We start from the raw sequence: 18557 nt of genomic DNA, 5'->3' as shown, positions 1-18557 counted from the left end.
ATTACCATGACTAATTTAACGTTTTAAAACGAAAACTGCCACTCAAACTCACACCGAAAACAGAACAGGAAACTTAACCAAGATCAGGATTTATGCAAACTGCTAAGCCACAGTGGAGCATGATCTATGTAAGGCTCCTTCCTATAGCACAAAAATAACAGTATTGTAGGGTGTTCAATGAAAATTGCTTCATGTGCAGCTGGATCTCCTCCTTTTTGCAATACAACATCTCATGAGATCAAAGTGTAAATAGAAGCAATTGCTCAAGCAATTTAAATTAAAATGAACAGATAGTAGAAGAATAAGGTAACTATCCATCTCCCAGTGTTTATAACAGATCAAAACTGTCAGTTAGAAGCCCATGCAAAACCAGACCTGTGTATTTAGCACCCTTGATTTGAATCTAAGCAGCATGGGTGCAGTTAGCTTTTCCTAGCCTACATAAATACAATACTTTCAGATAGTTAAAAATAACTAAAGCCATACAAGACAAGGGGCAAAAAACGTGCTACAGGAGCAAAGTATTTTGCATGTCCGATCTTAAAATGCGCTGCCTCAGAACCCCTCCTATCACCTGTGACATCTGTACATTGTACGCTAGCATTATCACTACTTATTAGTTTCCCACCAGAGTCCTCCTAGCAGTTTCACTGTTTCCATCTCTGTTTAGCTTTTCCCATCATCCCTCTGAAGGAACATAAAGAGCAAAAGACATCCCTGAGATCGCCATGTACTGCAAATCAGACAATAGTAATGTGTTATTTACATTGCTTAAACACTGCAGAAGTTGAGTTTTTAGTGTGCAATAAAAAATCGAGTTAGTGTTAATAAAAATAAGTTATGTTGCAGTTAATAGACTTGTGGCTTTATATTAAAACTAATGTGAGGTGTCTAGTTGTTTAGAATCTGCATTTACCTGTAATAATGTTCTTCTGTTAAAAAAAAAAAAAAAAAAAAACTCCCCCAAATCTTGGTGGAGCCCAAATGTTTGTTTAGTGAGAGTTTATGAAACCTAACTATTGAGTTGTTTGTGATTTTTATTTTTTTAACCTGCTATAGATTGATCACTTTGTTCATCTTTTTTGTTTTAGATTTTTACTGGTTCGTCTGAAGGAATTTTGTGGCGAATTTCTGAAGAAAAAACTCAATCTCAGCAACTGTGTTGCAATCCACAGCCTAGCACACATGTACACTCTTAACCAGCTCGCTTTGAAAGCTGCTGACATGATCCGTAGAAATTTCTACAAAGTAATCCTAGATGAAGAGTTCTATTCTCTGCCATTCCATCTCATCAGAGATTGGCTCTCAGATGCTGAAATAACAGTGGAGTCTGAAGAGATCCTATTCGAAACAGTTTTGAAGTGGGTCCAGCGAAATACAGAGGAAAGAGAGAGGTACTTTGAAGAACTGTTTAAATTACTTCGCTTGTCACAGATGAAACCCACTTACCTTACCAGGCATGTGAAATCTGAGAAGCTGGTGACCAGTAATGAGGTCTGCATGAAACTGGTTTCAGATGCTGTGGAAAGTCATGCACTGAGATCTGAGAACTTGCAGGCTGGTAATCTTCAACCCCTTCCTTCCCACTTGGCAGCGTCTCCTCGGTACGGGCAGAATATGGATGTTATCATGGTAATTGGGGGAGTCTCAGAAGGAGGAGATTATTTGAGTGAATGTGTAGGATACTTCATTGAGGAGGATCGGTGGGTGAACTTGCCACATATCCATAACCATCTGGATGGTCATGCTGTTGTGGTCACAGAATCATATGTTTACGTGGCTGGCTCCATGGAACCTGGCTTTGCCAAGACAGTTGAAAGGTACAATCCAAATAGAAACTCGTGGGAGCAAGTTAGCAATCTAATTACCAGAAAGCATTCCTTTGGCTTGGCCTCTGTAAAGGGTCATCTCTACAGCATTGGTGGGCATGGTAATTTTAGCCCCGGTTTCAAAGATGTTTCAGCGTATGATCCAGACCAGGATAAGTGGCACAACCTTGAGTGTGCTCCAAAGATCCTACGGGATGTGAAAGCTGTGAGTGTAGAGGACCGATACATTTACCTCTCTGCCCGTACTCCTGTTGATGGCGACAGTGAAGATGGGCTTCGGACAATCTTTTTGAGGTATGACTCCGAGACCAGGCAGTGGCAGGATGTAGAGTCGCTGCCCCTTGTTGATAATTATTGCTGTTTCCAGATGTCTGTTATTAACACTAACTTCTATAACACAGCTTCATGTTGCCCAAAGAGTTATCCCATTGATCATGAAGAGGCAAAGCGAAAGATATCATGGGAGGAACCGGATGAGATCCTCGAGAGTCTGCCACCAGAGGTGATCAGCATTGAAGGAGCTGCTGTTTGCTATCACAAGGACGACGTTTTCATTATTGGTGGCTGGAAGAATAGCGATGACATTGACAAGCAGTACAGGAAGGAGGCATACCGCTTTTGCGCCGAAAGAAAACGGTGGATGCTGCTTCCTCCCATGCCGCAGCCTCGTTGTCGAGCCACTGCATGCCATGTAAGGATCCCATACAGGTGCTTGCATGGGTCACAAAGATACCCAATGCCACAAAATCTTATGTGGCAGAAAGATAGAATTCGCCAGATGCAGGAAATACATCGTCATGCTCTGAGTTTGAGAAGAATGCCACGCTCTCAGATTGAATGCTAATGTCCAATTGATTTCCGAAATATATTAAAATGTCAAGCAGCACTATCTGCACTGTTAGAATACCAAGCAATTTTTGCTCAGTTATCGTGCAGAGCCGTCTTTAGTATACATAATGATTAGGCGATGTTGTACTTTAAAACTTAAGTCAGCATGTATAGCTACTTTCTTTACCGTATATATTGTCCCATAGCTTTCAGAGAAGTGTGCATCAATACATAGGTATTTCTGTTTTGGATGAACTAGACGAGAATTGCATCAAAGCTGTATATTTTTGAGGCATGAAAGATGTCCTATTTGATTTAAACGACAATCCATTTTAGTATAGCTTCCACTTACTCTCTAAAGACTGTGTTACTGATATACACCTACTACATATAGGTTGTTACAATACCAAAACCTAAAATACAAACTTACATGAAGAGACTTTATTTCTACCTTGTGCATCCATTTAAAAAAGGCATGCTCCCGTAAGTGCTTTTAGTATTGATGATTTGTATTGCTTATCAATAGTATTATCAAAAGTAAACCTGCAGGGTGGCATAGCATTTTTAGGGTTGTGGAAAACGCGTACCACAGTGAAATGGTTTTAAGCAGAAAAAATCTGTGTTCTGTCCCAAATGCAGAACAGGAAATGGAAGCTCTTTACATAAGCAAATTCATTTTGTAAAGTTAATCTTCTTTTTCCATTTGAAGCACTTTTTGCCTGTATTAGATTATCAGAAATGTTTAAAGCCATTTGCAAAATAGTGTTGCTTTAATTATAAAATAATGGCCAGTTCGTAAGAGAATTGTCTTTTGAGTTTTTTTTTTTTGTTTTTTTTTAAGTCTTTCTTGAAATAGTCTAGTTCTTGTGCAACAGTTGTTAATGACTGGAAAGAAAGATAAACTTATTTTAAATAGTTTGTACTCAAGAAGGTAACTGTCAGCATTCCATAGTAATTCTGTCACATATAGAATATTTGTGATAGCAATCCTGCCTTTGACAATCAGTGTCCCTGTGCTGTCATTCACTTGAAAGCAAGTGATCCGCTCTACTAAAACCGATACATTTGCACTAGTAGATCAGAATTAACTGAAATGGAGTCCAACTCCAAACACTGAGTTATTTCTGGTAAAAAAAAAAAAAGTTTTGGGGTTTGATAGAGTACATCATTTATTATTTATGTGACCCCAGTAGTATCTCTAAACCCTCTTGTATGTAATTGAACAGTGGGTCCCACTATATCTTATCTACAAACCTTGCTTTTAATTCTGTCTGAGTCATTTAAAACTAACAAAGTGCCCCATTTGCTTAAGTTTTGTTACAGAGCCTCAATAGGTAGAGGTGCTCTGATTGCTAACAATTTAGAAGTGCTGTAGTTCATCATCATAGAGCACTTCATTCAGAAAGTTTTAGTTGATGTCAGACTATTCTTTGTTTCTATACCACAGCACTCCAATTTGACATGTGTCTGTAAAACAGATATCTTAGCTTGAAGTCAGTTAGTGCTATTCTGAAGGAGATTCTAATTTGTTTGCTCCTTTCTACTTTACAAGAGCCCAAAGAGGTTTAATTTATTTTTGTATTTACACATTTTTGTCTTTGGTTTTCTGGGTTTGCGAAGTATTACAAATCAATCACAATGATTTCCTTATAGCATATATGTGCTCATTGTAAGACCTTTCCTCCAGTTGGAAAAGCAGGAATATGTGTTAGGTGCCCTCTGGAAAGAATTGAAGACTTGAGAAGATTTTTGTGAGGCATGTAAGATAAAATCATATAGGTTTCGTGAAGAGCACCCAGGTACTCTCAGATGTCTTAAGTGCCGCAGTTGTCCATATGTTTTTTTTTAATGAAATGTTACTTTTATTATCCTTCAAAAGGGAAACTTGGCTGCAGACTTGAAATGTTGAAAGTAACCCCAGAGATTAAGGATACTCCTTTTTAAAACTTTTTATTAGTATGCAGCAAAGAAGTATTTAATTGCAAAATGTCTACAAAAGTGCTTGCATTGCTTTAAAATTGTAGCTAAGTTACCACATTGTTTTTATTGTGTGACACTGTTCATATAAGAGTATACAGTGTTAACATTTTTTTTTTAACGGTGTTTGACTTGGGTGACAGCAGTCGTCTAAATACTCTCAAAGGACGTTTCCTGCTAGTTCATACTGGCTTAAACATCTCCTCCCAAAATCAACATTTAAACCATTGGTAGAATGTTTGAATGTATTGATTGGTCTGTTTTATCGATACAATAAAATGCATTTTAAAATGGGGATCCCTTTCACGTAGCCATCGGCCTATGCAGGAAGTGTATAGTTTGAATAGGTGCCTTCAATTTTCGAAATCCAGAAGCTTTTTTTCCCCACCACCATCAACACTTAGAGTAATTTAATTTTTATTTTAGCTCCACAGGCAACGTAAGCTCTGTCTGAAGTGATGGTAAGTACTGAACAGGAGCGTTAAGAGTTTTACCTGCATGCACCCATCTCCTAACTGCTAAGGAACGTGTGCTAGATGGTTTGTTTTCTAGTGTTATAGACTAACGAAGATTGGAAGCACTTTAATATGCAACACACCCGTGGCCTAGAAAATGAATGCTTTATGCGATTGGTTATTTTAATTGTGAGTTTGCCTGTGTGTTAAACCACGTGCTAGTTGGTTTTCTGGAAACTAACTTTTATCCTAATTGTATGCAGAATTGTACTTTATATGTTTGTAAGCAATACTTATGCACGCTATTTTCTTGACAACCACGAGTGGCATGTTCAAAAACTCCAGTTAAGGTTTGATGGGCTGAACATATAGTTTAAAAAAAATAAAATCTATCTCCTCTTGCCCTAGATTTCAAAGCTTCTGGAAGGTAGGTGTAGCAATGTTGCAGAGGGAGTGGGATGACGGGACCACTGTATAATTTTCTTAAAAAAAAAAAAAAGTCCAGCGGGGCTAACTTTTCTGATTATACCCCATCTTGACCACACTAAACATGCAGTGCTGGACCATGGTTACAGTCCACATTTGTGCATATGAATACGCCATATTTTTGAAGAATCCTCACAGGACGGACAACAACTATAAATTGTAGTTTGGATTCGAGCAAAGCAGTTTCATTATCAGCTTATTGTTTGTTGTGTTAATGACTTCTGATGTGAAGTATACAATACCGCACTAGGTTCTTGCCTCTGATATCCACCTAGGACATAACTCAGAGCAGTAGGCTAGTTTAGACCTTTGTAAACATGCATGTTTTATTGCGAAATGGAGGTGACGGCTATAGTAATTCACTATGTCTTCTATGGTATTTAGTGGTATCTGAAAATCGTCGTACTGAAAAGTCTAGCTTCTGTTTTTATGTCTCCCATGCCATTTTATACCTTGCCTGCTTCTTAGAACCACTCAGACAGAACACAACACATGGTTTTCAACCTAATTTATCTTTGATGCATTATATTGTTTTCCACCCAATTCGCCATAGAATTGTTTCAGTGAACCAAATAAACTTGTATCAAATTCCAGGTTTTGTGCTTCGTATTAATGGTAATCAAATAACTTTAACACCTACTTTTAGTGAGTGTCTTCAGTGTCATTGACGTGCTTTATGGACACACGGACCATTTCTGTACAAGTATGTTTCCGTTACTTACTAGTGATATATTTACTGAGCTTAAGTGTCTTCTAATAATACTTAAATATCTGATGTACAGTCATAACTTGGGCATTGATAAATGCTGGCATCTGTCTCAGAATGGTAAAATGCCAATTTCTAACAATCTATGCACCTGTTGTCACAGATTAGGTGTACACAGACTTGCAACCCTCTCTTTGAACTCTTAACAAGGGTTCAATGTTATCTTACTATTGCAACACAAATAACTAAATGGGGTGATTTGTTTCTGAAACATTCGAAGGTGACCCCATGGTGCTACTGGCTCATGTGGTATGCAAGAACTACTGTCTACTTGATAGACAGACATACGAGTTCTCAGTCAAACCAAGCACTATTTTCTTGAAGTAGCTATTTTATCTTTTAAAAGCTGACTTCCTAAGAAATGTGGTCTGTAATTTAAACTTTACAGACCTTGGTATGACATGCTGTTAAAAAATAGGATTTGTGTTGGAAATACAAAGCAGTTGGAAACTTCCATGGGATGTATGACTGTTTGCTACACTGCAGAATGTCATAGCAGTTAAAAGTAGAACAATCTTTATAAAGTTGTTGACACTATCAGTTTTGCCTCTTGTGTCCACTGAGAGCCCATGAAGAGCCTTTTGAAATAAACTCTCACCATAGCTTCTCTAATTATCTATTGATTTGTAAACAAGACATTGAAAATTATAAAACAGTTTTACCTGAATTCAGAATACTTCAGCCAAGGTATGTGAACCGCACAGACTTGGCATTGAGATGTCTATAGTGTTGTTTAGTGAGTGATGCTGTCTCTAACGGAAGCTTTTTTAGCTTTATTTCATCACATAAGTCTAACAGTTAATTGATTTTTTTTTCTTCAGATTTCTACCTGTAACATTGTTCTCGTTTTATATTAAATTGTTGTAGTGCAGACAGATGATTGAGCTGAAAAAAGGTTTAAGAGAGTGTTTCCTCCGTTTGTGGCAGTGAACATGCTTTTTATTTGCCAAGAGCTGTATTGTCTTACGTGTAGGGGAGTAGAATCAGATGCAACGTCTGAGTGTTTCTGTCATAACTGGAATTCCTTGTGTGTTTAAATAGCTAATTGCCAGCTTTCTTCTATTTCTCCTACACATTCCACGAATAGCTGGTTGTGTAAACATGTAGGCCTGCAGCCAGAATCATTGGACTACAGAAGTGGGATGACAGCTCTATACGGTCTTTTGTTAGGTGTGTTTTAACCTGCGCCTGAGTTTGACAAGCTGTCTTTTCTTTTTGTTTTCAAAGTTTGCTAGAAAAAACAGTTTTCTGTCAAATTTACCATCTCTTAATAATGTTAGTCTGTCAAAGTGCATGTGGGACTGTGATAGCAAATACTGTCATAACCTTTATTGTAAGTCCCAGAAGGTGCTTGTTGCTTCACTGTAATAAACTGTCTTATCAAAATACAGTTGCCAATTTGTGCACTTTATTTCAGGGAATCGGATATCACTAGCATATCATGTCATCACTTCTACCTTCCACTGGTCTGTTACAGTTGAGCTACTCTTTATAACAAAAAAGAAATTAGTTCCCCTACTGTTGGTTTGTGATGGAAGTGCAGGAGTTGTGACCGATGAATACGAAGGTACAATAGACCTGCTTGTCGTGAGGACCTGTTTGAAGTATTTCACTCATTTCTGCAATGTTCATCTCAGGCGCCTGAGTGAGATATTTTTAATTACACTGTCTAATGTGAACTTATGTCTGCACCTAATCATATCTTCCACTGGAGTTTTTTTATTTTTTTTTATTTATTTTTATCTGAGAGCAGTATCCACCTCAATTCTTGATGTCTCACCCCTGGACCTTTAAATCACTTGAGGCCAAAATTACATCACGTCTGGTGACTGTTGGTGGATTGACACCACCAGCCACCTTATTACAAAAAATATGAAGATCGTGTGACAGGCTGGAACATATTTAAAAAAAAAAAAAAAAAAAAACATTGGCTCAAGGATGCCAACAAGCAGTGCAGTGGAAAGATGGCTGACTTGAAGACCATGCCTGTCTTCATTGCTTCGTGGGATAGTCTGGTTGACTGTGCATTACTTAATTGTTGTGATGGAGCAAATATATGAAGTCTTCTACTTCACAAGTGAAACCAGCTATAAAAAAAAAATACTTTTGCATCGTTGTCCATAGATAAAATGTTAGTTCATTACTGCACCATTATTACATTTGTTTTCATGTTTTTGCTGCACTAAATACGAACCTAGAAATCATAATATCTCAAACCTTTAAATTGCAATAGATAAATCACCAACCATGGCATTTAACCAGTACTTAAAACATTGCAGCTTAATTCTGTTTTCTTCGTGCCATGTCACCCAACAACAAATGAACGGCTGGATGTGGGTTGGGTGGGGGAGGGGGTACATGGAGGGAAAGAAACTGGAAGACCCAAATGGAAATCATCATTTCAGTAAAGGGCACATTTCTACAAGAAAAAAAAAAAAAAAATCATATCCCGACCCCTTTACATGTTATGTGGAACCAAGCCTGAATCAAGCAGCACTTCATAATAAGCAGGTAATTAGAACACCAACAAAAGTTCTAAATTTGGGGAGAATTATTCTTCACTATAAGATCTTGCTTACTCTGGGTCAGAGAGGAGGAAAGTGACATTTAAAGTAAGCTAAAGTAAATTTAAAAAAGCAGGTACGTTTTGCGCGATTTGGAAAACCAATGTAAATTGAATTACTATAATCCAGTCTGGATTGAAAAGGGCGTTTACAATTTAAATTGAGAGCTGCAGAAAACACCAAATGGAGATTTGTCCATATTAAGTGAATGCATCATTTAAATATGATCTAACATTGAGATCACAAGACTTTTTTCAGTAGCAATACGGTATTGCATATACACCACATATCAAGGTTGCACACCACTACCACTCGATTTATGACCTTGGCACTGTGCAGTTGGGGGTAGGCTCCAAACAGTGCCGTTCAGCCGCGTATGAAGCAGCTTTGTGGCAAAAGAAAGGAAGATTATAACTTAACACGTTTCTGTAAACATTTGTGGCATTCCACTGCATGGGTAGCGTAAATTAATGCACTACTTCTAGCCATACAGAAATCAGTCGCCACTGATTAATTCTTAGTCTTAGTTCTGCGTGCAAGGTTGTTAGTTTGTATCTGAAGTCCATTGTAAACACACAAGGGGGAAATGATGGAAACAGGACAGCCTTGGACACAGGTAGCTGCTGTTGGGAGTTGGCTCAGGTGGTGCATGTTGGCACACGCTGTGCACCAGAGAGAGAAAATAACCTCAAAAGCTAACTTGGCCGCTTACCAAGCCACTTAATCAGCAGTTCAGGTCCATAAGATTACAGAGATAGCTATGTTGCAAACTATAATCGACCGATAGATTAATTCAGCAGTACAGTATCAAAGCAACACAATCACAAATCTTTGGCCTACCCAGCAGAGTATGGTAAGCCTTAGGATCAAAAGGGATTTCTAAATTCTCAATACAAGAAGTTGGTGACTGCTACCTATCAAACACGCCTATTCAATATAGGAGGTGGTTAATATTTGGATATTGACCATGGACTCGTAAAAGCTTTTTCATATTATTCAAGGGAGAGGCACCTCCTCCAGCTGTTAACATATGCTAATTGGAGCAGGAGAAAGAGAGAGTTCAGATAGTAGTAAACAAAAACTCTATTTATAAAAACATCAAGTTCTGATGGATACAACTACCTGTGGATTCCTCACCTAATGAATACTCCCATGGCGCCAGCATTCGACGGAAATCTTCTTCCTAGCTTCTGCACGTCGACGTCACACTAGCCCACGCGTCGCCGTCTGACGTCATACAGGCAATTAGAGGTCCTCGCCGACGTCCGTTCCCTTTTTTCCGTGCATTCGAAACGGTTATCTTCGAGGGAGCAACTGTTACTTTCGTGGTTACAGTGTATTTTCTGCTGCATAGTTCTTCTCTGCGGTAATAATGTCTCAGAGAAAGTCGGTTTTCAAGCCCTGTCGAGAGTGTGGGGGCAAGATGTCCGTTACAGATCCTCACTCCGACTGTCTTTGGTGTTTGAGCTCCGACCACGACGTTGCGACTTGCGATTCATGTCAGCACATGAATCCGAAGGCCCTCAAGGAACATGAGGCTAAGTTATTCTTGGCGAAGTCGAAAAGAAAAGCATCACAAAAAGTCTGCAAAAAAGAGTGAGTTGCAAGCCTTATCGGTAAAACCCCCTTATACAACTTTTTATGGGGATAAGGTGGTGTTGAGGACCAAGGCTGCTGTCCTCCCGAAGGTTGTTTCACCTTTCCATTTGGCCCAGACAATTACTTTGTCCACTTTCTATCCTCCGCCTCATCCTTCTAAGGAGGAAGAGAGAATACATCGCTTGGACCCAAAGAGGGCGTTACGCTTCTTCATTGATAGAAGGAAGGATTTCAGGCTGGAGGATCAGCTGTTCATCGGATACGTGGGCAAGAGGAGAGGAAAGGCAGTCCACAAGAGAACACTCTTCAGGTGGGTTGTTCTTTGCATTAAAATCTGTTACTCTTTGGCAAAGAAGGATCCTCCTGATGGCATTAGAGCTCATTTCACCAGAGCTAAGTCGGCCACTTCGGCCTTGGCCAGAGGTGTTCCTGTGGTCGACATCTGCAAGGCCGCAACTTGGCCGTCCCTTCACACTTTTGCGAAACACTTTTCTGGTGGATACATTAGCTACCTGTGGATTCCTCACGGTCCCACCCGCCTCCCCGTTGCCTTTTTGGTCTTACCAAGCAATCCTTGAGTGTGCTCCCCTTGGTCTTCAAGGTTGCAATAGATTTTGTAAATATGGACACTTGTATATATCTATATATATATATCTTTGTGTATATACATGATTTGCATATATTGTTGTTTGATTAAAAAAAAAAAAAAAAGAAGAGTTATATTAAATCTACAGCCATTTTATTGCAATGTTGTGTGATTTACAATGTTATGGGATGTTGCCTTGCTCTTTCATTGCATTGGGTTATTATTCTCATGCACGTAAAAAATGTTGGTACTGACGTTGGCACGACGGCGAGGACCTCTTATTGCCTGTATGACGTCAGACGGCGTCGCGTGGGCTAGTGTGACGTCCTCGTCGACGTGCAGAAGCTAGGAAGAAGATTTCCGTCGAATGCTGGCGCCATGGGAGTATTCATTAGGTGAGGAATCCACAGATAGCTAATGTATCCACCAGAAAAGTCGTTAGCGAAGGTAAGTAACTTGTTCGTTTGTGTGTGTGGATTCAGGGATCTAGAGTACGGTTCCTGGCAGGTCAGTTGATTTCCCTTTACCCACACATTCCTGTGTGTATAACACCGAGGAGAGAAGGTGATGGAAATATCTCTTCTCCACCAAGACCTAGGCTATGCATGTGCCTTTGGAGACTAAGGAAGCCTTCCAGGTGATAGCCCTGTGTGCTACAGCTACCCAACCGCTCTTTACTAAGTTCTTTCTCTTTTACCCTTACCTTGCACCAGCAGTACTTCCATGTCAAAAAGCCAATCTGTCGCTGGGATTGCCCTGTGTCCCCTCCCCCACACTGAATGTTGCTGTGATGACAAAGGGTCACTCCTACCTGGTGGTAGGTGGGAGTGACCTTGATTTTAGATTCTCCACATACATTGCCAGTAGGTGAGGAATAAGTAGATCTCTATTCATTTTATAAAGTCAGCCATGAAGACCGTACGCTCTAGGTGCTTCTCTCATTCGCTAGACTGCATATAGCTGTATGTATTGCCTCAATGTGCAAAGGTACAACTAAACCCTGCTAAAATCTGGCATGTATCCATCTAATCATACCAAAGTGATCCCATACAAATATTGCCTAATCTGTGAGTAGATTACGGTCGATTGAGACATACACAGTTGTGTATTAAGGGGCAGTTGTTTTCTGTATCTGCCCACTTCAAACTTTCATTATTTATTGCAGCTTTGCTTGCATTTTGATTGATCGGCCTTCGGAGAAAGCCACATATAGTTCAGCCTGACTTCTGCTTTTCTCTGAACTTCCTGCTAGCAACATCTGTACACAGAAAGACAACTTCGCTCAGCCAATTGCTTCCAATTAGATTACAGCCAAATTAAATTTCACCAGCTATCTTTCCTCACCCCAAGAGCACAAGGCTGCTACAGATCTGTCATTCTGAATTCCTGTCTATCCAATTGAACACATTGACTAAGCACTGGCTTTGAAATGCTCAGCCCTTTTGAAATTCAAACAATTCCCATATCATGGCATCTTAGGGCACAGATCTTACACTTCTCTCAAATGGTCTTTGATAGTTGTGGCAATTTCCTGCATTAACACAAAATCTCCGGGCCGCTGAGGGGGATCTCCAAAATCTACCTTGTATTTCTGAGGGTGGTACATTTAATCATTATTTATAAGGAGAATGATAAGAGAGCAAGCAAGGAAAACAATGTATCTCAGTCAGAAATAGGAATCCTGTTGACAACCTAGCTGTAAATTTATCTGTGTTTGAAGATTAGTATACAGTAGAATAATACAAATAAGCTTTTTCGGGTCCATTGTCAATCTCTAAATATTAACCGCCTCCATTTTGTATTGAATTAGGTTACAACTTTTGCATCCAAGCTACTAGAGCAATGGGGCAAGCAGCACCTCTCTCAGGTGAAATCTAAGATTAAGTAAAGACTACCCCATAGACTATTATGAGAATTATGGCAGGTACACAGGTCTAATATCAAATCAAAGAATTCAGAGTCAACACTGGAACATTACACATTGATTAATGTGGTGGGTGTGTCATTGAATGAGCCCTATGTAATCAAATGCCTACCAAATACAACTATGCTACACTTAGTCAAAGGTATTATAAAGGATGAGCACCATTTTCCATGGGTATGAACTGTAAGAGCCTGAGAATCTACCATTCTTCCATTTAATTGCAAACTTTTAGTCCACCTAGTTACAGACATCTCTCCTTTAACAAACCACATCTGCCCTGAGTGTTACCAAAATACTCCAGCTCAAGTTTTGCTTGCAAGTATAAACCTAAAGTATGCAGCCTCCAGGTAGTTGCCCCGTACACCCCACCAGGCATTAGGTTATAGCAAGTGAAACCCTGTTTGTTGCATAAAACAAATATAATTATTCCACCCCGCTTCTCCATAGCCACACTTATCTTCTAACTGACCAGTGAGCAAGCAGGTCTTAATACAATTGTCCAACACATACCAAACCAGGATCTAGCTATGTATACCAGGGAGCGTGGTATCCCTCAAAAAAGGTACATGCATTCCCAACCTGTGATTTAAATGTCTGGAGCCTAAATGGATCATCCAGGCTTGAAGAACCGTATCAGCAGTTTAGTAGGGAGTATGTTCGATTTAACCATGAGGAAAGCAATTAATGTTGTATATTATCATCTTTCCAGTCTCTTGCAGGCTGCAAAGAGCATAGACTCTGGCGCAGCCTATATTGTTGGTATCATCAGAACACCAGGAAGCAGCCTGTGATATCTGATAGATACATCTAGCTGCAGATTTCATACCTTTTGAATTTCCCAGACGTCTGTCTGGATCCGGAAGATTTTTGCTTTAGCAGTATCCTTGGTGCCGTCAGGTGGCTTTGTCCGATTCCACCCTGTCTCATCGGGAGTGACGTACGGTCACCATATATTTACGCCACATGGGCATGCAGATGTCAGTTATTTTCTTTCCATGCCAGTTAGCACTGATCTGGAGAAAGAGCTGCCCTCTGTTGCTTTTTGACAGGTTTTTTCAACATTTTGTTGTATTTTTTTTTTTTTTTTGTGTGTCGAGGATGTCTTCCAGGAAGGCAGGTTTTAAACGGTGGCACTTGTAACCGCGGCATGTCAGCTACAGACCCACTTCTGGTCTGTTTGTGGTGCCTCGAGCACGACCATGACTCCTAATTTGAAGTTTGCTGAGGATTCTGGGTAAGAAAACACTGGGGGATCCATGCAAGACACACCTCCCTGGTCTCCCTCGAGTGTCTAGTTTTCTGATAATTTTGATGTGTTCACATAGTGTTTTGAGGCATTTCCTGTCACGGGCACTAGGCCTACCCACACAAGTGAGGTACCATTTTTATCAGGAGATGTGGGGGAATGCTGGGTAGAAGGAAGTTTGTGGCTCCCCTCAGATTCCAGAACTTTGCAGCACTGAAATGTGAGGGAAAAGTTTTTTATTTATTTTATTTTGCCAAATTGTGAGGTTTGCAAAGGATTCTGGGTAACATAACCTGTTGACAATGCTACAAGTTACCCCATCCTGGGTTCCCTTAGGTGTCTAGTTTAAAAAAAAAAAATGCACAGGTTCTGTAGGTTTTCCTAGGTGCTGGCTGAGCTAGAGACCAAAATCCACAGTTAGGCACTTTCCAAAAAATGTCAGTTTTCAATGTAAAAATTTGATGTGTCCCCGGAATTCAGAGATGTGCAAATAACCACTGCTTCTCAACACCTTATCTTGTGCCCATTTTGGAAATACAAAGGTTTCCTTGATACCTATTTTTCACTCTTTTACTAAATGAATTGCTGTATATCCCGTACACAATAAAAACCCTTTGCAAGGTGCAGCTCGTTTATTGGCTCTGGGTACATAAGGTTCTTGATGAACCTACAAGCCCTATATATCCCCCGCAACCAGAAGAGTCCAGCAGACATAACGGTATATTGCTTTAAAAAATCTGCCATAGCTGGAAAAAGTTATAGAAAAAAAACGTCGAAAGAAATGGCTCTTTTTTTTTTATTTTTCACCTAAATTTCAGTCTTTTTAAAAAAAAAAATTAGATGTTACTTTCTGCAGGAAAACCTAGAAGGATCTACATAAATGACCCCTTGCTGAATTCAGAATTTAGTCTACTTTTCAGAAATACTTAGCTGTCCGGGATCCAGCATTGGTTTCATACCCATTTCTGTCACTATCTGGTAGGAGGCTGAAAGCACAAAAAATTGTAAAAATGGGGTATGTCCCAGTAAAATGCTAAAATTGTGTTGAAAATGTGGTTGTCTGATTCAAGTCTTCCTGTTCCTGAAAGGTGGGAAGATTGTGATTTTAGCAATCCTTTGATGCCATTTTCAGAAAAAACGCATGTTTTCTTCTGCAGCCCTTTCTCCCATTTTTGTAAAACAAATATATATATATATATATATTTATATATATATATATATATATAAATAAAATAAATGTAGCTGTATTTTGGCTAATTTCTTGGTCTCTTCCAGGGGAAACCTCAAACGCTGGGTAACTTTAGAATCCCTAGGATGTTAGAAAATAGGACGACAATTTGGTGTGGATGGCTTATGTGGACAAAATGTTATGAGGGCCTAAGCGTGAACTGCCCCAAATAGCCAAAAAAAGGCTCGGCACAGGAGGGGTAAAGGCCTGGCGGGTTAAAGAGTGTATGGTCATATGGTAGAAAAGAAAGAAAGACCAAGTTTCTAACAAGAAAAGGAGAAAAAAGCAAAGGAAGCAAAGAAAAATAAACTAGATGAATACATTAAAAAAAGTAACACAGTGAAAGATAAAAATTGAAATCTGAAGATGAAAACAAAGGAAACAACAAGATGATGAAAATGGCAGGAAAGATGGGGACATAAAATAAACAAAGTGCCACGGTTGTTAGACATAAATGGAAATAAAGATTGAAGTGGAAAGGAGTGAAATGGAAAATGGAAAAAGATAGTGAGTAATAGAAAATGGAAAAAAGATAGTGAGTAAGGATAACTAAAGGGTGAAAAAAATAGAAATTAGGATAAGTGGACACTAAAAAGGGAAGAAATAAAAATGGTAGCAGAGAGGTAGAAACTGGAACAGGACAATATGTATAAAGTGTGGCTTTCACTCCAAGGCATCCTGGCAATTAGGAATGGATGAAAACAAAGGAAACACTGAGGAACAAAAACAATAAGACCAAACGGAAGGGGTTGACAGTCAGTTCCACACATGCTAGGTCAGGTGGAGAGATAGGATAAGAGATGGAGGAGGCAAGTGGAAATGAAAATAGAATGAAAAGGAAAGATTTGAATACTAATGAAGGAAAGTAATGAGAAGCATTTGAAAAAGGATGAGAGGCCTGGCAGTTTCGGGGGCTATTCAGAGTAAACCGAAATAAACTCTGAGTAAGATAGACCTAGAAACAGAACATGGAAGCTGGGAAGTTGGGAAATTGAGGGTTAAGGCACTGAGGCAAGGAGGAGATCGAATGAGTGAGAGTTGAAGATGAGAGGAAAACTCAAAGGTTGATGTGAAGCTGATACTTGAAGAGATAAGGATGGGTGTTTTATCCCTGTGTTGGCCATTCTTGGCATAATGCTTTCCCAGTCAGTATGGAGTGGTTCCTTTGTGACAAGTTTTTCTTCCTTGACATACTGGGGGAATTCTATATGGTGGCCATCCTTGGGATGTGCGGTGATTCTCTGCATTATGGTAGGCCACTTCATATTGGTGCCACCCTAATGCATAATTCTGAGCTTTCTAGATATGGAGGACTAATTTAAGATAGCGAATCTTGACATATTTTGGCCACATACTTGGTTTTTGAGTTATCATAGCCCTGGCATACTGTGGGTATTCATGTTGGTCATCTCTGGCCTAACCGTGGCTCTGGCATCAGTTGACTATGCTATAAATATTGTCCACATCTTTGACAATAGTGTTGCCACTGCAACATATGGTGATATTTTGTTTATTTCCTGGTATCAAATGGGGACCTCTGGTGCCAGGTAGCTAGCATTATCACATAGGCATCCCTTACGTGTTTGTGTTACATTCACATGTGAATCAGATTCTGCCCAGTTGGAGTAGTTACCTCTGAGAGCATGTGATGAAAATGACAAAATGGTATGTGGGGCCAATGTTAGTTGGAGTTGAAGGCAGTCTCCCTCTCGTCGAGGTCGTGGTTTGTGAAGTGTGACAATGCCACGTCCCTCTGATACATCACAAAGATCTTTGCCAGCATTAATCTTGATCGTGCAGACCATGCCCCAGTGTAGGAAGTTGGCTCTGTATGTGCTATTTCAAAGTAAGGAATAGCATGCACAGAGTCCAAGGGTTCCCCTTAGAGGTAAGATAGTGGCAAAAAGAGATAATACTAATGCTCTATTTTGTGGTAGTGTGGTCGAGCAGTAGGCTTATCAAAGGAGTAGTGTTAAGCATTTGTTGTACATACACACAGGCAATAAATGAGGAACACACACTCAGAGACAAATCCAGCCAATAGGTTTTGTTATAGAAAAATATATTTTCTTAGTTTATTTTAAGAACCTCAGGTTCAAATTCTACATGTAATATCTCATTTGAAAGGTATTGCAGGTAAGTACTTTAGGAACTTTGAATCATTACATTAGCATGTATACTTTTTACATAAAACACAATAAGCTGTTTTAAAAGTGGACACTTAGTGCAATTTTCACAGTTCCTGGGGGAGGTAAAGTATTGTTAGGTTTCACAGGTAAGTAAGTCACTTACAGGTTTCAGTTCTTGGTCCAAGGTAGCCCACCGTTGGGGGTTCAGAGCAATCCCAAAGTCACCACACCAGCAGCTCAGGGCCGGTCAGGTGCAGAGGTCAACGAGGTGCCCAAAACACATAGGCTATAATGGAGATAAGGGGGTGCCCCGGTTCCAGTCTGCTAGCAGGTAAGTACCCGCATCTTCGGAGGGCAGACCAGGGGGGTTTTGTAGGGCACCGTGGGGGACACAAGTCCACACAAAGTACACCCTCAACAGCGCGGGGGCGGCCGGGTGCAGTGTGGGAACACGCGTCAGGTTTCCAATAGTTTCCTATGGGAGATCAAGGGATCTCTTCAGCGTTGCAGGCAGGCAAGGGGGGGGGCTCCTCGGGGTAGCCACCACCTGGGCAAGGGAGAGGGCCTCCTGGGGGTCACTCCTGCACAGGAGTTCCGTTCCTTTAGGTGCTGGGGGCTGCGGGTGCAGGGTCTTTTCCAGCCGTCGGGAAATGGAGTTCAGGCAGTCGCGGTCAGGGGGAGCCTCGGGATTCCCTCTGCAGGCGTCGCTGTGGGGGCTCAGGGGGGGACAACTTTGGTTACTCACGGTCTTTGAGTCGCCGGAGGGTCCTCCCTGAGGTGTTGGTTCTCCACCAGTCGAGTCTGGGTCGCCGGGTGCAGTGTTGCAAGTCTCACGCTTCTTGCGGGGAGTTGCAGGGGTCTTTAAATCTGCTCCTTGAAACAAAGTTGCAGTTCTTTTGGAGCAGTGCCGCTGTCCTCGGGAGTTTCTTGTCTTTCTTGA

The 18557-nt window shown here is 40.3% G+C and overlaps 1 protein-coding gene across 2 annotated transcripts in view; it reads left to right on the top strand.

The window, feature by feature from the left end:
* Positions 1–7729, top strand: part of KLHL11 (kelch like family member 11) — a 40369-nt gene extending 32640 nt beyond the window's left edge. Inside the window, exons 2-4 of one of the 2 annotated variants that reach the window (XM_069237661.1) lie at positions 1092–2520; positions 5061–5095; positions 5498–7729. In XM_069237661.1, coding sequence (XP_069093762.1) covers positions 1092–2520; positions 5061–5093 — 1462 coding nt within the window. In that variant the 3' untranslated portion in view covers positions 5094–5095; positions 5498–7729. Of the gene's footprint in view, positions 1–1091 lie in introns of both variants that reach the window. The other variant, XM_069237660.1, reaches the window with a different exon arrangement.
* The last annotated feature ends 10828 nt before the right edge of the window (positions 7730–18557 follow it).

Source organism: Pleurodeles waltl, chromosome 6, assembly GCF_031143425.1.
Source record: "Pleurodeles waltl isolate 20211129_DDA chromosome 6, aPleWal1.hap1.20221129, whole genome shotgun sequence".
NCBI classification, from domain to species: domain Eukaryota; kingdom Metazoa; phylum Chordata; class Amphibia; order Caudata; family Salamandridae; genus Pleurodeles; species Pleurodeles waltl.
The sequence above is the reverse complement of the archived record's forward strand: the minus strand, read 5'-3'. Positions and strand labels throughout refer to the sequence as shown.